At 56.6% G+C, this 19,237-nt stretch overlaps 4 protein-coding genes across 6 annotated transcripts; 2 read left to right on the forward strand and 2 right to left on the reverse strand.

The window, feature by feature from the left end:
• Window positions 1–569: 569 nt before the first annotated feature.
• Window positions 570–5,740, reverse strand: tbce (tubulin folding cofactor E). Of its 2 annotated transcripts, none has more exons than XM_061831189.1 (16): window positions 5,602–5,740; window positions 5,395–5,518; window positions 5,182–5,266; window positions 4,935–5,099; window positions 4,747–4,832; window positions 4,057–4,156; window positions 3,879–3,981; window positions 3,740–3,816; window positions 3,575–3,667; window positions 3,088–3,256; window positions 2,852–3,004; window positions 2,636–2,774; window positions 2,014–2,077; window positions 1,253–1,312; window positions 1,071–1,162; window positions 570–951 (listed from the first exon to the last, which is right to left on the reverse strand). In XM_061831189.1, exons 2-16 carry the CDS (start codon window positions 5,507–5,509, stop codon window positions 734–736), a joined length of 1,719 nt encoding a protein of 572 aa, XP_061687173.1. In that variant the 5' UTR covers window positions 5,510–5,518; window positions 5,602–5,740; the 3' UTR covers window positions 570–733. The 2 variants fall into 2 exon arrangements, with proteins under 2 accessions (XP_061687173.1, XP_061687174.1); XM_061831190.1 differs by having other exon boundaries at window positions 2,009–2,077.
• Window positions 5,741–5,788: 48 nt separating this feature from the next.
• rbm34 (RNA binding motif protein 34) lies at window positions 5,789–9,699 on the forward strand. Of its 2 annotated transcripts, none has more exons than XM_061831194.1 (11): window positions 5,789–6,062; window positions 6,144–6,294; window positions 6,568–6,686; window positions 6,795–6,993; window positions 7,174–7,233; window positions 7,333–7,376; window positions 8,288–8,371; window positions 8,445–8,514; window positions 8,594–8,636; window positions 8,699–8,817; window positions 8,887–9,696. In XM_061831194.1, the coding sequence occupies exons 1-11, from the start codon at window positions 6,040–6,042 to the stop codon at window positions 9,118–9,120; spliced, it is 1,146 nt and encodes a 381-aa protein (XP_061687178.1). In that variant the 5' UTR covers window positions 5,789–6,039; the 3' UTR covers window positions 9,121–9,696. The 2 variants fall into 2 exon arrangements, with proteins under 2 accessions (XP_061687178.1, XP_061687177.1); XM_061831193.1 differs by having other exon boundaries at window positions 5,927–6,062; window positions 6,141–6,294; window positions 8,887–9,699.
• Window positions 9,258–12,572, reverse strand: pgap4 (post-GPI attachment to proteins GalNAc transferase 4). The gene is made up of 3 exons (XM_061831191.1): window positions 11,826–12,572; window positions 10,791–11,211; window positions 9,258–10,530 (listed from the first exon to the last, which is right to left on the reverse strand). The coding sequence occupies exons 2-3, from the start codon at window positions 11,178–11,180 to the stop codon at window positions 9,748–9,750; spliced, it is 1,173 nt and encodes a 390-aa protein (XP_061687175.1). The 5' UTR covers window positions 11,181–11,211; window positions 11,826–12,572; the 3' UTR covers window positions 9,258–9,747.
• Window positions 12,573–12,950: 378 nt separating this feature from the next.
• tpcn3 (two pore segment channel 3) lies at window positions 12,951–18,601 on the forward strand. Its single transcript, XM_061831188.1, has 19 exons — window positions 12,951–13,350; window positions 13,888–13,970; window positions 14,037–14,151; window positions 14,294–14,422; window positions 14,703–14,819; window positions 14,900–15,018; window positions 15,105–15,206; window positions 15,281–15,407; window positions 16,143–16,356; window positions 16,426–16,570; window positions 16,641–16,826; window positions 16,979–17,043; window positions 17,169–17,256; window positions 17,471–17,540; window positions 17,608–17,824; window positions 17,897–17,987; window positions 18,062–18,175; window positions 18,260–18,372; window positions 18,451–18,601. Exons 1-19 carry the CDS (start codon window positions 13,288–13,290, stop codon window positions 18,567–18,569), a joined length of 2,277 nt encoding a protein of 758 aa, XP_061687172.1. The 5' UTR covers window positions 12,951–13,287; the 3' UTR covers window positions 18,570–18,601.
• The last annotated feature ends 636 nt before the right edge of the window (window positions 18,602–19,237 follow it).

The raw sequence follows: 19,237 nt of genomic DNA on the forward strand, positions 1-19,237 counted from the left end.
GCTCTCTTGCCTGGCATCATCCTTCGTCCTCCTCAGACCTTTCCCCAACCCCAAACGTTGGCTGCTGTGGCTCTAACGAACTCGTTTGTAACCCTAACCCAACGTCAACATCTTCTCATCTCTCGACCCGACCCGAAATCTCCTTCTGAATCTTCCCCGTACTTTTCCGCCAGGCAACTAATGCCTCCGCGGTCCTCTTTCTCGGCACCAGGCCACCCCGTCGCTCGCAAATACTTCTCCCCGGAGTCTCGCCTCCGCTACACTTTCCTACAAGTTCATTTTTTGTATTCCTCTCGAGTTCCCACGACGTTCTTGAAAATGGGAACCGGCAGACTTTTCCTCCATTCTTCAGGCAACTTCTCGTCCGCTCGTATTCCATCTGGCACTTCTCCAAATTGCTTCCAAGCATCTTTAAATAATATTCAGTTCAACATTCAATTTGTCGTTGGTTCTGTTTCAAAACCTTTTTGTTACTTTTGCTCTTATTTTTCTCTCCGTCTTTTTATGCTCACGATGACAAAATTGATGATTCACTCCCCGCCACGGAAACATTTTTCTGCACAAAATGATTTTACGTTGCTGACATTTGGAGTTTATTGTAATCGTAAATGAGTGACAAACATGATCGGTGCAGTTAGCATGTTGCTATCGCTAACAGGCGAGCGTTCCCAGCTGTGCTACGATGCGACGGTCGCCGTGGAAATTAGAGACGCCGGCCACGTCGTCATCGTCGTTAAGACCAAAGAGGAAAATCGATGGCCGACTTTTTTTTTTTTTTTTTGTCGTATATTTGCGTTTGCAGTGTGAAGATGTGTTGGCGACACGTGCGTCGACGCGCCGTTCCTGCGTTTGTGTTTACAAACGTCGTACTAAGACCGTGTCGCCGTCCTCCACGGCGTAGAAGAATAAAGTCTTGAGGTCGCTGTCCATGTGGTACTCTGGACCCACAACCTGCACAATGACAAGAACACACAACACGTGAGTGGCACATGAATTGCCGCCCCCCCCCCCCCCCCCCCAACACACAGAGACGGGCGGTTAAGAGTCCCGTTAGCATGTCAGCGCAGCACCTTGGCGCTGGTGTAGCTCAGCTTCAGGTCGCTCGCGGGGACCTTCAAGATTCTGGACAGAAGACCTTTGACCTTCTGGACCTCCATGGAGGCTGCACACAAACATCTTGAAGTCAAATATGAACTATTCTGTTGAATTTTCGAAAGCGTCAGCCGGTTAGTCGCGCAACATCAGCGCCGACCTGGAAGTTTCTTCTCCACCGGCGTCCTCGCCGCGTCGTCCACAAACACAAATGTGATTTCTGCAGTGCGACAAAAGACAAACTTTGATTTGTCAGTGTCGATAGGAAATCTTTCCTATTGAACGCGTGACGCGAGCGTGCAGTCAGTCAAGCTCTTGTGTCCCTCTGGTGGCGATTCGATCCACTGCAACGATGTCAAACTTGACAAACGTTCAACATCCTGCTGTCTATAATCGATCTGACGCGCCGCTCGCTGCCTAACGACGATTTAAGATGGGTCCATTTCTTATGGCGCCGTCATCTTCTCGCGGTTGACTGGTTTGTGTGTCCCCGTGACCTTAGGAGCTAAGTTGTCTGGGGGCTTCAGGCCCCTCGGTAGGGTCACCCATGGCAAACAGGTCTCAGGTGAGGAACCAGACAAAGCACAGCTCCTTAAACCTTTACGACGAGTAAAAATGTTTAAAAAAAAAAAAATAACATTTTCTTTGCCAGGAGGCAAGTCACCCCCCCAGTGGCTCTTGGGACGTGGAACGTCCCCTCTTAGGCGGGGAGGAGCCCGAGCGAGCGTGCGAGGTCGCTAGTTCCGACGAGATGGTCGGGATCGCCGGCCCCGCGCATCTTGAGCTCTGGTCGTCCCCGCTAACGCTACTACTGCTGCTGTGACCCGACCTTGGACAAGCGGTGCAGGATTTATGCAGTTATTGTAGCTGCGGGGCCCAGCGGCCAATCGGAAGCGCAGAAGGAAGCGAGGCTTACGTAACAGCTGATTCTTCAGCGCAAACGGTTGACGCTTCGTCAGCTCGCCTTCGTCTGGCGCGCCGTACTCTGAAACAGAAAAAAAAAAGCAAGCAAAAGATGAGGAAAAAAATAAGTGTCGAAAGTTCCGGTTCTTTGAGAAGCCACAAATGTAGCGCTTGTGGTAAGGCGCAAAGACCACCCCGGCCGGGGGCTCGCCGACCTCATCCGGCCGATTCGCAGCTCGTTGCCGGGGCTCAGCTTGCCTTTCGCTTTTGTCACTTTCATTCTTTATCGTTCCAGCAGTTTTGCGTTTTGGCCTCTCAATTCAAGCTTGGGAATGTTGGAAAACTTCTACAAGTCAAGCCAAATGTAGAAAGGCGGCGAGGAGGCCGCCGGACCAAAAGTGACGGCTCGGCAAGACGGCGACATTGCGCAGGAATCCAATCAAAAGGTCCGAGAAACTGGGTGAAAGGTTTTTAGGGGGTCGTGCAGACTCACGCGAGGAGGAGGTTCTACAAGTCCAGTCAGGCTTCTCGGAGACAACTAAACAGTTCTGCAAGCTGAGCACAAGTTTCACAGGGTCCAGCAGAAGGTTCTAGAACTCAAGAAGTCAAGCAGAAGCCCAGGGCTTTGCAACAGGCTTACTGTCGACGAGGCCGGCGTAACGCGGATGGCGAAGGGCGAACTGCTGGCTCGCCTGACTCCGCCCCCTGGACCGGAGCCATTCCTCGCCGAACATCTTCAGGTAGTCGCACTCCGCGCCCCTCCTCTCCTCGGGGGTGACCTGTAACCGCGGCAACCGCTCAGCGTCAAGCACACGCGCACAATCGAAAAAAACCGAGCCGGCAAGCCGGCAAGCACCTCGCATCCGTCGAGGACCCGCAGGTGCGGCAGCTTGGCGACGAGCATCTGATTGGCCGTCCTCGGGTTGCGGTCGGCGCTGGCCAACGGGTTTCCCCGACACCAAAGATGTCGCAACGACGGCAACTTGGACAGCTCGTCGATCACGCCCCACTGCCGGCGTCGCACAAGGGGGAGGGGCGGCGGTCAAGCCCCGTCGGCCTCCCGGCGGGGGCCGCCCGACGCCGGGTTCTCACCTCGGAGATGTTGTTGCGGCTCAAGTTGAGCTTCTCCAGGGACGCGAACGGGGACGTCTCCGGTCCCGACGGAACGGACACGCGGGACGGACGACTGAGCTTAGCCGGCGCGGCGTCGGGGAAGCGGATGTCGGAGAAGCCCGTGTCCGTCATCGTCAACTGCTCCAGTCTGCGACGAGACAAACGTTCAACGAGTCGCCCAAAGACGGTTGGGGGCACTTCCGGGACGCGGTCGTGCTCCGGTTCTGGAGGACGACTAGCACGAGTGTCAAAGTCAAGGCCCGGGGCCCAGATCTCGTTCAAGTCGGTAGAAAACGTGCAGTTTGTCATAACGCTGCGATATTGCCGACCCATCACCCTTTGATTTCCGACTCCCAAACCAGTTCATCCATTTCATGTCTTTTTGCAGCCATCGGAGGGAAACGACACGAGTTTTGACACTCCTGCTCTCGACGGGAGACTAGAAAGTTCCGCAAGCGACGCAGACCTCGGTAGCGCGGCCAGGTTGAGCAGGCTCTCCTGGTCGAGAGGGTTTTTGGACACGTTGAGACTCCTGAGCTCCTGCAGGACGCCCTCGGGCCTGAAACCGAGACACACGCGCTCGGGTGAGCTGAAGTCCCGTGGCGGCCATCTTACTCGGGGGGAGCACCACCTGTCCAAGCGCGTGATGCGGTTGTCCTCCACGATGAGCTCCTCCAACTCGGGCCACATGGGGGCGCATCGCAAGACCTGCGCAAGCGCGGACTTAGCGCCCTGGCTGTTTCCAAGGCGACGGGTCGCGTGACTCGTACCTGCGTCCACGTGAGCTCGCAATCGATGAGCGTCAGAACTTTCAGGTTACGGAAAGCCCGGCGGTGGGCCGAGGGGTCGGAGGGTAGACGCAGTCTGTTTGAGCTGCGAGAAGAGGTCGGAGGTTGCTCGGAAGGCAGACAGGAAGTGGGCGGCGGCGGCGGCGGCGTGGACTCGAACCTGAGCAGAAGCGTCTCCAGATGTTCCAGCTGGACGCCAATCGCGGCCACGTCCTCCCAGCGGCACAGCAGGGAGGCGCTCAGGTCCAACCAGCGCACATCTGGACAAACGCTCAAGAACTACAAAGACGGACGGACGGACAGACGGACGAGGCGCATCCTTTGGAAAGTCCGAGCGCAGAGCGTTTTCGATGAATTGACCCACGACCGTCACTGCGTCCGCCATATTGAATGTGTCACTTCTGCCAGCAAATATCTGGTCCCGCTCTGTTGACTCGACGTTTCCCGATGTTCGGAGCGCACGGAGGGAATTTTCCAACGGCCTACGCTGACTGTCAAAGCATTTTTGCAGAAAGGGTTCAAAGCGAAAGAAATGAGCTCGTTTAAAGACGGCGACGGACTCCTCCATCTCATTTCTGAGGCGCGAGCCGGAGCCCAACGCGGCCGACCTACGCCCCGAACCGGTCGCCGGCCAATCGGGGGAAACCAACCGCTCCAACAGCCGTTCGCACCTTGCGTGCGATGTTTCGGGGACGTGGGACCACCCGCAGGAGAAAGCCACGGGGGCAACGTGCAAACTCCGGGGTTCGAACCTGCGACCTCACGACTGTCGTACTCTCTAGCGAGTACGGGAATGGTCGTATAAATGTCGGTGGAGCCCCCGGCAAACGCGGACACTTGTTAAGGATACTCGGTGTGGCTTTGAGGATCTGCCCATCTTCTCCCGGTCCGTTCACCAGGCAGTTTTTGAGGAGAACGCTGGGGAGACTCTCCAAACTGGGTCAGAAAAACAAAACGACAGTCAGAAGGGCGACGGGCCGGCGAGGACGGGCCGGCGAGGACGGGCCGGCGAGGACGGGCCGGCGAGGTCGCGCGCACCTGCGCTCCCTGACGTCGGCCCACTCCAGCGTTTTGCCGGAGACGGCGATCTCTTCGCCGAGCGCCGCCTTGGCGTCCACGCCGTATTCGCGCCGCACCGCCCGCAGAAAGTCCACGCCCCAACTCGCCTTGGACGGGCGGACGAAGGAGCCGCCCGTCGGGCGCCTGACGGGAAGCGACGCGGGCGAGGTGACTTCGGGCGGACGGCGCAGTCGCGCGTAGTGCGACTTGCACGCGACGGCCGTACCTGCACGTAAAGTAGCGCTCGCCGTCGTGGCACCCGTCGTGTTTCCCTCGCGTGGGGTCGTCCCACTCCACGCCCAACCACACACCTGCCGAGCGCACGCGCACGCACACGCGGATTTGGGTGGCGACAGGTCCACGTTCTTCAAAGTGTGACCCGACCAGGGGCGGGGTCAAATTGCGTGTGCCCCCCCCCTCGCCCCCGGTTGAAAGGTACCTGCCGTGGGCGGCACGGCGCCCACGAAGCGGACCGTGGCCCGGTGCTGGCCGCACGACACCCGCCTTCCCACGGCGTCGTCCGGGACCTCCGCTTCCGTCCGGTCCGCCGCCATCCAAAACAGCTTATCGTGCGGTAGGGGGAAAAAAAAAAAAAAAAAAAAGTTTCATCCCTCCCGCAAATGGAGGCAGAAATCGAGACTGTTACCTTTGAACTTGGAACAAGAAAGACGCTAACTGGCTGATGTCCACATCTCGCTTGCTTCCGGCAACGCCGGAAGAGACTCCGGCACAAGACGCACACACGTTTATGTCAGTTAATATTGCAGTTATCTTTGCAAAGCATAACCTTTATCTTGTTACATTTAATTATTAATCCTAATTAAGTAAACACAAGATTGGTGCATATCTCCTTGGATATTTTTATCCAACGAAAGAAAGGCTTTCCATCGAGTTTGAGGCGAAGGCACGGAGCTCGTTTCCTCCCGGACACATTTGACAGAAGGACCGGAACTCGTGCCGGAATCCAAATCGGTTTTCGTTTTTGAATCATACCGAAAAAGAATGCTTCGCTGCTGACTTTCCACTCCAATGCTCCGTCGTATATTCTTCAAGGAAGAGCGCAGCTGAAACGTTGTTTGTGAACATGAAGAGGAAAGTTGCTCAAAGGTTTGTCGAAACCATTTTTTTTTTTTTCCACAGTTCCAAGATAGTTGTTGTCCAAACGACTTTTGTGCTTTTGTCCAGCAGCGCGGAGGCGTCGTGCGACTACCGAGTGGGTCAGGTGTCGGACAGTTTGGGCCAGAACGCTCGTGGGGCTTCCGGCTCCCTTTCGGCTCTGTTCGGCGCCGCCGCCCCGACAGCGAGCGGCGGCGCTGCCCTCTTTCGACCCGCCCCGCAGGTAAGTCGCAGTCACCACTGCACCAGAACCGACACCTTTCAAGTCAGCTGCACAAAGAAGTAGACCGAAACAATCTTTCAGATCAATACTGATGCATAAAAAAAATACACGTCCAATCATCCCGCTCGGGTCATCAGATTACCGGAAAGAAAACAAACAAAAACCATCCTTCTCTTCAGTTTTAAGCATTTTTTTGTTTCCTCCCCAAAGTTTTGCCCTTTTCATATGGTTTTTGTCCAATTTTGAATTTGACGCGATCGTCCCTCCCGCCAGCTTCCTCAGCCCAGCGGGCAGTCGGAAGCTGCCGAGGTCAAAGTTGGAGCCGGCGACGAGCGCAAACGCAAGAAAAAGCCCAAAGTGAAAACGGAAGCCGAGCGGAAGCTGGAGGACAGGTCAGACGCGCACGCGCCACAAAAAAAAAAAAAGCCGAGGGTTCCGTCAAAACCGTCGTTCCGCGTTGCGATTGCCCGTCTTGGGGATCCTGACGACAATACTCGCAGGGAGCTCAGCCTGCGCGACGCCGACGAGGACGAGCGAGCGCCGGCCGATAAGAAGAAGCGCGGCGAGGCGGGGCTCGACAAGGGGGCGGAGCGCCGGGTCCTCAAGAGGCAGCGGCGGCGCCAGGACAAGCAGGAAGAGCAAACCAAGAACCGGAGGACGGTCTTCGTGGGAAATCTGCCCGTCAACTGCACCAAGAAGGTCGACCGCCGCCGTGTGACCTTTCACCTTTGGCGACTGCCAGCTCAGCGCTAAAGTTTGCGCGCAAGCAAGCTTAAAAATATGTGAACACCCGCGTGCTCGTGTGTGTTGGCATACGTTGCCGCGGTTTGTGTGGAACTCCACGTTTGTGAGTGTATTTGAAGGCCTCTTCCCGTGCAGATGCTGCTCGGCATGTTCCGGCCCGACGGCGCCGTCGAGTCCATCCGCTTCCGCTCCATGGTAAGAAAATCGAGCCCGCTTTTGTTCCAAAAAGTTTTGCGTGTCGCACAGCCGTCGTCCTCGAAGTCACACGATCGCGTCCGCTTTGGCCCGTCGCAGGTGCGAGAGGATCCGGCGGTGTCGCGCAGAGTCGCCGCCATCAAGTGAGGTCACGTCCGGATTCGCAAACACGAATGCAGTGTCCGGTCCGAGCTGAAAATGTGCATAGACTGTGCAAAAAAAACACACATTTGATATATATATATTTTTTTTGTCTCGTCTCGCTGTCTGAAGACAAATCAGACCGAAGCGCTCTCGTCTTTCATTCACGTCAGTCGGGATCAGCGGAATTGTTTCATTTTGTTAAATGCTGCAATAATGAGAGAGGATTTCTTTGAAAAATTCTTTCACGTCAAAAGTTTGACATACAGTCCGCTAAAAGTATGACGTCCTTAAAGAACGCGGAGAGGCCCAGGCGGCGTCAACTGGCTGGCCACACCTCAAATATTCTGCTTCCTTCTTTGAAATCATGGGAAAATCAACAGAAATTGGCCAGGAAATCAGAGAGAGGGAGGTCTGGCTCATCCTTGGGTGCAATTTCCAGATGCTTGAAGCTGCCACCTTTTATCTCTTCAAACATGGGAATGGAGCTGTTTTGGCCGTAGACCTGAAAACACCGTCCCAACTGTGAAGCAAGGAGGCGGCAGCGTCACATTGTGGGGCTGTTTTGCTGCAACGGGAACTGGAGCTCTTCATGAAACGTCACGCGCAGGTGTTCAAGGCAACGTGGGCCCGAACGGGACAAAGTCGAGGTCTCGGACTGGCCCTGATCTGAATCCAGATGGAAAATTGGGGGGCAGAAATGAAAAGGCAAGCGACAAAGTTGACTGAAAGAAAGTCCAATCGTCTCTCTATTCTGACTGACCCGAAGCGGGACAAATTTTGTCTGATTTGTCTTCAGACAGTCAGAGGAAAAAATGAAATGTTTTGCACACGCTATGTAAATGTGTGGCTTCGGCGGCACGTACACGCGCGAACTGGCGTGTGGAGTGAGCCGCCATCTTGTGTGTGTCAGGCGCCAAGCTCACCTGCTGAAGCAGAGCATCAACGCCTACGTGGTCTTCAAGGAGCCACAAGGGGTCGCCAAAGCGCTGCAGAGGTCACGGTCGCCCGCCCCGCCCTGCCCCGCCACCGCTTTTCCTGACTCCTCCACCATTTTGTCTCCCTCGCAGGAACGGTACGGAGGTGGAGAACGGCTTCATCATCCGCGTGGACCGAGTGCGCGACGAGAAGGCGGAAAGGGTGAGTCTGCCGCCTCGTGCCGTCGGCTCGTCCATCTCGCGAATGAACGTCGTGTGGCCCCTGCCGTTTCCGTCCGCAGCACGACCACAAGCGCTCCGTGTTCGTGGGGAACCTCAACTTCGGTGAGTCCGCCCGCCGGCGTTACGTCGTCGTGTCGTCACGGTAACGGCTGCGGTCACACCAGAGCTGAAAGAGTTGGCGTTGCGGCGACACTTTGAGGAATGCGGCGTCGTGGAGGCGGTCCGACTGGTGCGCGACCGCAATACGGGACTGGGGAAAGGCTTCGGTTACGTCCTCTTCGAGGTACGCGCGCGCCAACGAGCCGTCGTACTCGCCGCGTGACCTTTAACCCCCGCCGCGTTCACCCGGCAGAGTTCCGACTCGGTCCAGCTGGCGCTGAAGTTGGAGGGCTCGCCGCTGGAGGGTCGGCCCGTCAGGGTGAAGCGCTCCGCTGAGAAGGATCGAAGGGGCGCCCCCCGCAGGACGACGGCGGCGGGGAACCGGGTCAAAGGTCCCCGCTCCAAAAACTTCAAAGGCGAGATTGCGTGCCCCAATCCAAAAACCAAAAAGAAAGTCAAGAAGATCAGGAAAAATGTCCACATTTGACTGAACTGTGTCAAAGTGTAATGAGGCGCTTTGATTCTCTAAAATAGTCTTTTGCTGCCATCTTGTGGCGTGACAACCTCGTTGCTTTAGTTAGCATGAGTGACGAGAACCTTTTGCCATCACATCGTTTTCAAATCAAAATTCTTGCCAATAAAATGCAATCATTCGTGGGCTTCGGCGTTGCCAATTCTGCCCGTCTCCTGAGCTGCTTATCCTCACGAGGGTCCCGGCCGTCTTCGCCCTCAACTCGTCGCCGGCCAATCGCGGAGCACGTAGACGCGTCAAGAGAGACAGAAATGAGTCGCAAACCCGATTCCGACCTCGTTTTTTTTTTTTAAGGATAGCGAGTTTGTGTCCTCTTTATTTCCAAAAACCGATCTCAGCTTTGTCGTGTATTGTGTGCAATTAAAATGAGGTTGAACACGATTTGCAAATCTCTGGCGTGGTCCCAACATGATCGGAATCGGGCTCGCGTTCACTTCCTGTCGAACAAACATTCAGACACTGGGCCAGAGGTGCTCCTCGGATCAGAATCATTTGAATTCCTTTCAAACGTGCGAAATAAATCAAGGCACCGCGGCGGTCGCAAGCGTCAACGAACAGAGACGTCCAAACGGGTCCACAAAGTCAAATGAGCCTGGGCTGAGCCGGGTTGGGCCGGATGGAGGAAAACGCTCCGATGTGGGTGACCAGGTTGGGTTCCACGCTGTGCGCGCGTTCGCCGGGCGTGCGGCGGGCGGCCCGGTAGAGGACCGTGTCCTTGGCGTTGCCCTTTGAACAGGTCGCCCGGTCCAGGTAGGCCGCCACCCTCAGGGAGGCGTTCCCCGGGTACAGCATGGCCGGCGTGCAGCACTCGGTGGCGGGCGACACGGCGTAGAGCTGCGGGGACAGCCGGCGCGCCTCCAGCAGGTAGTGGCGGCCCAGCAGCTCGGCCGCCGCCATCACGTACACGGTCAGGAGCGCCAGGTGGCCGGCGGACATGCGCCAGGACAACGAGCAGGGGTTCCACACGCTCAGCAGCTGCAGGAGCAGGGTGGCGCCCACCAGGCCCAGACCCACCCACTCCAGGATGCGGTACGGTTCCGGGTTCCAGTAGCGCTGCAGCCGCTCGGGGTGGTACAGCTTGACGTAGAGCGAGTCGGCGGCGAAGCGCCTGCTCAGGAGCTCTTTCAGGACCCGGAAGAAGTCCGGCCGGGGCACGGCGTCGTCCTCCAGGACCACCATGTTGCGGGGCCGCGCCAGCCGGAAGGCTTGGCGCAGGCAGAACACGTAGTCGCGCTTCTCGCGCTCGAAGGTGTCGAGGGCCGGCGGGCGGCTCCGGTGCGGGCGGCGGATGACGGGGAAGTGGCGCTCCAGAAGTTCGGCGTCCCCGTTGACCTCCGGGCCGCTCTCCACGTCGCACAGCACCACCTGCGGGAAAACCCCCGCCGTTAGAGGGCGCCTCGTCGCCCGCAAAACTCAAAAGACGCTCCGGGTTTTGCCCGGGAAGGGCGAAAGGGGCTTTTAAGGGTTCGAGTCGCCGTCGTCAAAGGGAATGAAAAAAAACGGCCCGACGCTAGGAAACGAACCACCTCAAAACAAAACCAAAAATATTACAAACAAAACTTTCGGTGGCTTCCCCCCCCCCCCCCCCCCGTGGCCAAAATGAGCCTTCCCCCCGGCGGACCCACCTGGGCGCAGGGGCGCTCCTCCCCGCAGCCTCTCAGCAGAGCGCTCAGCTCGCGCGCCACCTGCAGGAGGTAGTGGTAGCGGAGGGCCTCGCGTCGCCGCGCCGTCACCACGGCGACCAGCAGCTCGGGATGGCGGGAAAGCGCCGCCGGCGAGGGCGCCGGGGCGGCGGCGCTCTGCCAGAAGCGCAGCGCGTCCTGACCCCGCCCAAGACTCTGGCGCAAGGCGTCCTCGCTGGCGGCGTCCAAGTAGGCGGAGCGCAGGAAGTAGTAGGAGTGCAGCAGCCGGTGGCAGCACACAGGAAGGACGGCGCAGAAGGTCAGCGCGAAGACCACCAGCGCCTGCGTGGCGCCGCTGGACCAGCGCACGCGCGGGCGAACCAGACGCAGCATCGGGCGGGTCACGTGGACGGCTTCTCGTCGGCTGCGTGCAGACGCGACGCGGGTTAGCGACAAGCGGTTCCGACGCGAGTAGCGTCACTGCTACGCGTCGCCGTTACTTCACGAGTGCGCTCAAAAAAACCACAACGAGTACAAGAACGACGGCAACGTCACAATAAAATACAGAAATGTGGAAAAAAAAAAACTTCAGGTTGCCGCCTCTTGGCTACAGCGCTCCCCTTGTGAGGATAAGCGCCTAAGAAAATGGATGGACGCTTGGACAATTGAGTCAATATTAACCAACATATGAAAGCTATTGACAAATAATTGAATGAGTATTGAAACAAATCACCATATTGACCAAACAAGATGAAAGAAAAATTCAATTCATTTTTTACATCGGGAAAAAAAAAAAACAGAAAAGAAGCAAAGAATCAGGGGAAGGCAAAGCAGAAACTATTGTGACGGACGACGTGAAAATCCCGGAAAAAAATGGAAAAAAGTATTTGTCACGCGCCGGCGGTGGGCGTGGCCAGCGTCGGAGACACCTTTGCGTGCGCGCGGTCGCCACAAGCAGGAAATCGGAGCGCGCGCACTGCTTGGTGTAAAAAAAAAAAAAGGGGGGGGGGGAATTATTATTATCAAGAATCAACTCACCCAACGAAGCCGTTCGCTGCGGTTCTTGATGCTTTTTCATGGCGGTTCGTCTCTTTCAGCCAACTTGTTGGGGCTCCCTCGCTGTGGTTAGGGAGCTCAGGACGGCCCCCCCCCCCGTGCCGTGCCGTGGACGTCCTCTTCGGCCACCGCTGAGAAAGGCCCCCCCGCCGGAAAAGGGACAGAAGGGAAAAGCCGCTCGCGGCCGGAGAAGAAGGCGGAAGCGACTCGCGGATGCGCGCGCAGCCCAGCCGGCTCGTCGCAGGCCTACTTCCGCCCGCCAGATGGCGCGAGAGTCAAAGACGAGGCCTTTTCGAGCCTTTCAATCACAAGTCGAAAAAGTGCAAAAGGTCGTGACGACAAAAGCTGCCTTTCATCTTTTCGCATCGCCAAGCAAACATTTGACGCGCGCTGCCGTCGCGCAAGCTTCGCTCTCGATGCGGCGGGACGCGCGAAGCGGCTCGTGCTTCCGGCAGCGTCACGTGACACCCGCTGCTACATTCGCGGACGCCGTAGAAAAGCCGGAAAGACCACGTACAAAAACTTTTACTTCAATTAATATCTTGTGTAAACCTCAAGAACAATTCATATCATTTATTCACCGCAATTTCATATCAATAACTTTTTATAGCTTTCCAACAGACAAATAAATACACCAAAACATTGAAGAGGAAGCTCAAATGTGCAAATATGAAGGTTATTTTTCTTGTCGATTTTTTTAATCCCATGTCAAGCACCGCCCCCCCCCGCAATAAAATTACTCTCGTCGAATTTCAAAGGTTTTCCTAACATTCTTTCTCTGATTCTGATTTTTTTTTTTTTTTATACAGCACTGTGATGTGACCCTTTAAAAAAAACTGGTGGTCGTTATTCGTGAATTAATATTAAGAAAAAAAAACATTTTGGACCACTAGTATAAGGATTTATTTATTTATTTGTTAGTTTGTTTCACAGAAGGGAATGGCGTTCTACAAGTGTGGACACTTCTTTTTCTTTCGGCTTGTCCCGTTAGGAAAATCGGCCCCAAAATACATTTGCATATTTAAAAGGAAGCTTTTTCCTTATTTGTCAAGAGGCCGAAAAAAAAAGCAAAAAAAAAAAAAAAAAGAAAAGAAAAAAACTGCAGCGGGAAATCCGGGTGACGTCGCGTCGGCGTGTGGAGTCTGCCATTTCCCACGACACGTGAACTCGACGGGGCTCCTTGCTTGCGGCTCGTGAAAGAGCAGAAAAGGAAAAAAAAAAGAGAAGAAGGGAAGAAGGGAAGAAGGGAAGGGAAGGAAAGAACAACAACAAGACAAAGTGCACGCCACACGTCATGTGCACGCGCGCGAGCCACGACTCGGACTGACGTCAGCCAAAAAAGGGAAACGAGCGAAGGCGGGCGCCGGATTTAGTTCGGACAACTTTGGGAGGAGAAGGACAAGAAGAAAACGAAGAAAAAGGTTGAGAAAGGAAGAGAAGAAAGATGACGGGCACCAGCGGCCAGGACGCGCGTGCGTGCGAAGGAAAAGAAGGCAAAACCAAAGAGGTGAGCCCGTGCACGCTCACATGACTGCAACGAGGGCACGTGACAACTTGCAGACCTCAGCAAAAAAAAAAAAAAAAAAAAAAACCCACAAAAATGAAGAGAAAAGTTAGCAAAGAAGCAACTTTAGCCCACAGTAACGTAGTGGGCCCAAGGGTTCGTCCGAAACGTCCCTAAAATACATTTCCTGTCATCGCTATCGTTAGGCACACTTTTCAAAACACGGAATACGGTGTTCAAGTGCAGGAACGCACACCCCGAAGCGAGACTCGGCTTGATTGCATTGAAGCGTAAATACGCCGGCCGTATCTGGGCCCACGGAGTCCGCCGTCGGAGCTTATCGCCCGACCCGGGTCCGGAAGCAAATCGGGCAACGTTTGGCCTCCCGGACTCACCCGAGAGTCTTGAAATGCTTTCAACAAATCTGAACTTGGCACGGAGCGACTTTTGTTTCATTTAGAAAGTCATTCCGTTCCCGTTCCTGTTCTCGTCCCGTTCTGCTCTTTGCTTTTGAAAGTGTGGCCTTTGTGTATTTTGGAGGAATTGGAGCTGGCGTCAGCGTACGTGTCGGACGCTCAGTACAACCGGAACGTTTTCTTCGACACGTCGCCGCGGGCCGTCAGGTGAGGCGCCGTTCCCGTGACGGCGTCGGGCGCGTGCTGACGCCCGGCTTTTATTTTCGAGCGCAGTTTGTACTTGCTGTACAATCGCCGACTTCTTCGGGTGTCGGTCTACTTCTTCATCCTGCTGGACTTGAGCTTGGCCGTCTGCGAGGAGCCCGCCGTCTGGCCTCTGCCGCCGTGGGTGAGGCCGCCGCCGCCGCCGCTCGAAGCGAGTCCGGGAAAATCAAGACAAAAGGCTTCAGCTGACGTTCGCTAACGTGGCCTCGCAGGCTAACTGTGGCTAGCGGTCCGGCGGCTAAAGGTTTGCTCCCGTGCGTTGGCAGGCGACCATGCTGGCGGAGCTTCTGTGTCTGCACGTGTTTGCCCTGCGCTTGGTCCACTACGCCAAGGTGATCCCCCGAGACAAATTCTGGAAGGACCCCAAGAACATCTGCATGATGGCCATCCTGGCGGTAGGAGCGGCTGGGCGGGCGTGGCAATGTTTTGGAAGGTTCTGGAACTTTCTGAGAAGTGCCCGTGTCCTGGAAGTTTTTCCACCATCCCGACACTTCTCAGAAGGTTCCGGAAGGCGCGAAGCCGCTCCGTCGCGAGCTCGCGTCTTGTCCGGCGTTCCCGCGGCAAACCCCGTCGCAGGGACTCAGCACGCTTTTCGGGTTGAGCGCTTTCTAGCGGACTTTGCGGGAGCCCCCCCCCCCCCCGGAACGCATTTCGATGTGTGCGTGTGTGCGTCAGCTGACACTGGTGGACATGATCGTGTACGGCGCGCTGCACGCCGCCGGCTTTTACGCCCTCCGCTGGTCGCGAGTGCTGCGCCCGCTCCTATTGGTCAACGTGACGGAGGGCCGGCAGGTAGGTCCCGCGATTGGCGCGCGACCCCCCCCGCGCGCGCGAGTCCGTCCCGCCGACCTGGTGTGTGTTTGTGTGCGAAGCTGCGCAGGGCAATCAGGAGCATCCGCAACGCCCTCCCTCAGATTTTGTCGCTGTTCCTGCTCTTCATCTTCAGCATCCTCATCTTCTCACTGATGGCGCTCAAACTCTTCGGCAAGCGGTGAGTGGGCGGGGCCGTCGCCTTCGACCTCGGAGCTCCCGCCTCCCCAATGACGCCGGCGTCTGTTCCGAACGCGGGCGGCGCAGCGGCCTGGCGACGGCGGACGGCGCCGCCTACTTCTCCAACTACGGCGACGCGGCGTTCGAGCTCTACGTCTTGGTGACCACGGCCAACAGCCCCGACGTCATGTGAGCGAGCGCCGACCTCGTCAGCGTCGCTCGACGCGGCCTGAGCGCCCGGTCTGGTTTGCGTCCGCCGTCAGGATGCCGGCGTACGACGCCGGCTCGGCCTTCGCCCTCTTCTTCATCGTCTACATCGTGGTCAACACGTACATCTTCATGTCCGTCTTCCTCGCCGTCGTCTTCAATAACTACAAGAAGTACTTGAAGGTGGGCCCCCGCACACATACGCAGTCTCTCCAAGTTGCCAAAAGCTTTTATTTATTTTACTGACATTTTTCTAAGGAGGAATTTCCTAAAGAGTTTTGGGAATTTTCTCGGATTGGAACTTTTTCAGAATGTGCTGGACTGGACTTGTTGAAGTTGCGCAAAGTCCTGCAAATTCCGAGAGACTTCTTTCAAAGGTCCCGAAAGGTCACAGAAACGCTTCGGAAGAACCCGAAACCTTTTAGACTGCTTTAAAAAAAACAAAACAAAAAAAAAAAAAAATCCAGAAAATTCCTGCAAGGCCTTGGAAGGTATTGAACACTTTTGGGGAGTTTTTGTTTTTAGGATGCATGACGAACCGTCGTAAGAATTCCGACTAACAGGCGGAAACTCTGTTTAGTCCAGTCAATTTAAAGCAGCAGCAGAAGAAAAAAAGAACACCGACACTCCAGCGCATCCCCGACTCTGTGAAGCTTCCCCCGTAAAGTAAAAGAAAGTTTATAAACTTACTACAAGGCCAATTGCCATCAAGTTGGTTGGTCAGTGGGTTCACGTTCAAGCTCAATTGAATTGGATACGAGCTGAACTTGAGCTTCGGAGGTGGAATTCCTCTCGCATTCTTGCTTGACGTCCACCATTCCGCTGTTCAACAGTCCGGCGTCTCCGTTGTCGTATTTTACTCGTCGCGACACGTTTACGGAAGGTCGTGCAAGTTTGGCTCATCGGTGCGCCTCGCAGGAGGAGGTCCGGCAGCTGGTGCGGGCCAAGCGGCGCAAGATGGCGCGCGCCTTCGCCGTGTTGCGGGAACTCCCCGAGGACGGCGGGCGAGGCGAGCCGCTGGTCGGTCGCGCCAGCTGGACCCGCCTCGTGCGATCGGTCCGGCCCGACATCAGCCGCGCCCACACGGAGCTGCTGTGGAGCGTGTCGGACGACGACAACCGCGGCGCCATCGGTGGGTCGCCGCGTGTGACGTGTACGCGCGGGCGACATTGAGTTAACGGGCGTCGCCCGCCGCCGGCAGACGAGCGCTCCTTCGTGCAGCTGGCCGACCTCCTCAACATCGAGGTGATCACGCTCAAGTCCAGGCCGCACCCGCTGGACCGGCTCTGCCCCGCCTTCTACCGGTCGGCGCCCAGCCGCCTCGTCCGCCGATCGGTCCGGCACAGGTGAGAGGGGCGGGCTCGGCGTGGGCGACAAGCGCGGGTGTGACGCGTCATCGCGTGCGCTCCCCGGCAGGGCCTTCGCGGCGGCGTACGACGTCATCATCCTGATCAACGCCGTTTTCATCGGCCTGGACGAAAAGCAGCCGATGATCGCCAACTCCGAGTGGGGCTTCCTGGCCCTCTACCTGCTGGAGATCCTGCTCAAACTTTACGTCATCGAACCCAGAACCTTCTTCTCTGCGCACAGCTTCTGGAACTGGTCAGCACGCGCCTCTTGCACTTTGCACGAGCAGAAAGTTCTGAAAGGTTCCGGGAGTTCTGAAAATTCTCAAAAGTGTCCGAGATCTGGGAAGAAAAATTCCGATCAAGTCCGGGAAGTTGTCGGTCCTGACATCACTTCCTGCTTTGCAGGTTCGACACCCTCATCGTGGTCAGCGCGCTCATCGCCACCGTCGTCAATGCCGCCCTCGAGTCATGTGAGGTCACTTCCTGTTTCGTGCTCTGACCCGGTCCTGATTCTGGAAGTTCTTTGAAGACCAAAGCAGGAAGTAAATGGGACCCGTTCTCCTGCCGCACGTGGTCATTTTTTTGTTTTTGTCAGCGGGGGGGTACACCAGCCGCCAGATCCTGGACATCGTTTTCATCCTGCGAGTGCTGCGACTCATCCGAGTGGTGGACAGCATCAAGAGGTGAGAGGTCGTCCACGCGTGCTAACACGTACGGGGCAAGCTGGCAGCATCAAAGGTTGTTGCTTCGCGAGAAATGCCACAGGTGGGAGAACAAGTACCACCGGTACTCGTTTAGTGCCGGCGCATATTGGCAAACCTCACAGACGGGCTAATGGCTAGCGTGGAGAGTTGGCAAGGAAATGCCGTCACACCCAAGGGTGACTTTTGCGGTCAGGTTTCGGACCATCATGAACACGCTGATCCGGATCGGACCGGCCATCCTCACCTTCGGGCAGCTCATCCTGGTAAGTGCGCGCCGGCCGGCCCGGCGGCCGTCGGCCGGCGGCGCGTGACGGAGCCGGTGGGGGCCAGGTGGTCTACTACGTGTTCGCCGTGGTGGGCATGGAGCTGTTCGCGGGCAAGGTGAAGTTCTACGAGGACGCGGGCGACCCGGCTCGGCTGGACTGCGGGAACGCGCTGCTGCGAGGGAGCGCCTTCGCCCGGCTGGGCTACTGCAAGAACAACTTCAACCACGCGGGGGCCGCCTTTGTCCTCCTCGTGCAGCTCACCGTGGTCAACCAGTGGCACAATATCCTTGGGCGACTTTCCCGCCATGGGGAAAACGGCGGCCGCGTCGGTTGTCCTCCTTGACCCCGCCCACTCCTGTGCAGCGGCTTCACGGCCGTCACGCACGAGTCGGCCAGGATCTACTTCGTGCTCTTCCACGTGGTCGTCGTCATCGTCGTCATCAAGTGAGACGCCGGCGCGCCGTCTCCCGGTCTCCCGTCGTCCGTCCTGACGCTCGGCCGCTTCCCGTCGCCGCCAGCATCTTCGTGGCGTTCGTCTTGGAGGCCTTCTTCCTGGAGTACTCGCTGGACAAGAGCGACCTGCACACGGAGCTGGAGAAGAAGATTGAGCAGCTCCAGCTGGGGGTGGCGCAGTGAGGGGGCGCAGCTTCCCGCTTCTTCTCGTCTGCGTTTCGCAAGTCCGGCTTGGTAACTTTGCCCGTGCGCGTTTGGCTCAGGGACGCCGTGGAGGACAACCTGGTGGCTGCCATGGAGACGAGCGACCACGAGCAGCCCGCCGAGCAGTCGGAGAGCGCTGCGCCCAAGCTCGTGTTCAAAATCGCCTCCAAAAGTAGGCCGCCGCCGCCGCCGCCGCCGCCCTCTAGACCCGTTTTGTGCAACAGGAAGTGACGGCATGTCGGTGTGTCAGGGTATCGAACCGTGGACGCGCTGCTGCAGCGCCTGTTCGAGGCCGACTTGGAGCGGGAAGACGCCGACGTTCACGACGGCGACGGAAACTTCGCCAACCCGTCCTTCGGCGCCGCCTAAATGATGTTTACGAATAAAGTCTGTTTTTCCCAGCTGCTCGTTCACGCCTGTCACTCAAAACATCAAAACCGTCGGGACACGTTGACCGACCGTCGCCGTCTACGCTGTTGCTTAAGACGTGTCGAGGGAACCCCCGGCGGCAGCCCGATCAGCCTTTTGGAGGATTCCGGTCTGGACTTTGACTCCAAAACCTTCATTTTCGGAGCCATTCAGAACTTGACTTGCCAGTGTCTTTCGGGTCGTGAAAAAAAAGGTTTTCCGTCAATTGCTGTTTTCCGTACGTCGAGACAAAATTCCTTGTCCGATAAAGCCGATTTGGATTGAGCCCCGCAGTCGCTTCCTTCTTCTTGCGCCCTGGACGCTGACCTTAAGACCTTAACCAAAGCAAGGGAGGCCGGCCTGCAAGTTCTTCGGATGTTGTCCTCGGTGTCTTTGCGAACTCCCGGGTGACTTGTCCCGGTTTGACGAAAACGCTTCTCGCTGTGGTTCACTTGAGTCCGAAAGCTTGCGACGCGTCTTTGTAACCTTCGAGATTGACGGATGGATGTCAGTGAGCCATCTGAATTTCTTTGGATTGTGACATTTCGTGGCAGCTTTTTGAGCTCTTTTGGCCGACGTCGCTTTTTTTCTTTTCTCCTTCAAGAATAAAATCATTTCAAAATTGCATT

The sequence above is a fragment of the Syngnathoides biaculeatus genome, chromosome 9, assembly GCF_019802595.1.
Source record: "Syngnathoides biaculeatus isolate LvHL_M chromosome 9, ASM1980259v1, whole genome shotgun sequence".
In the NCBI taxonomy this organism is placed as follows: Eukaryota; Metazoa; Chordata; class Actinopteri; order Syngnathiformes; family Syngnathidae; genus Syngnathoides; species Syngnathoides biaculeatus.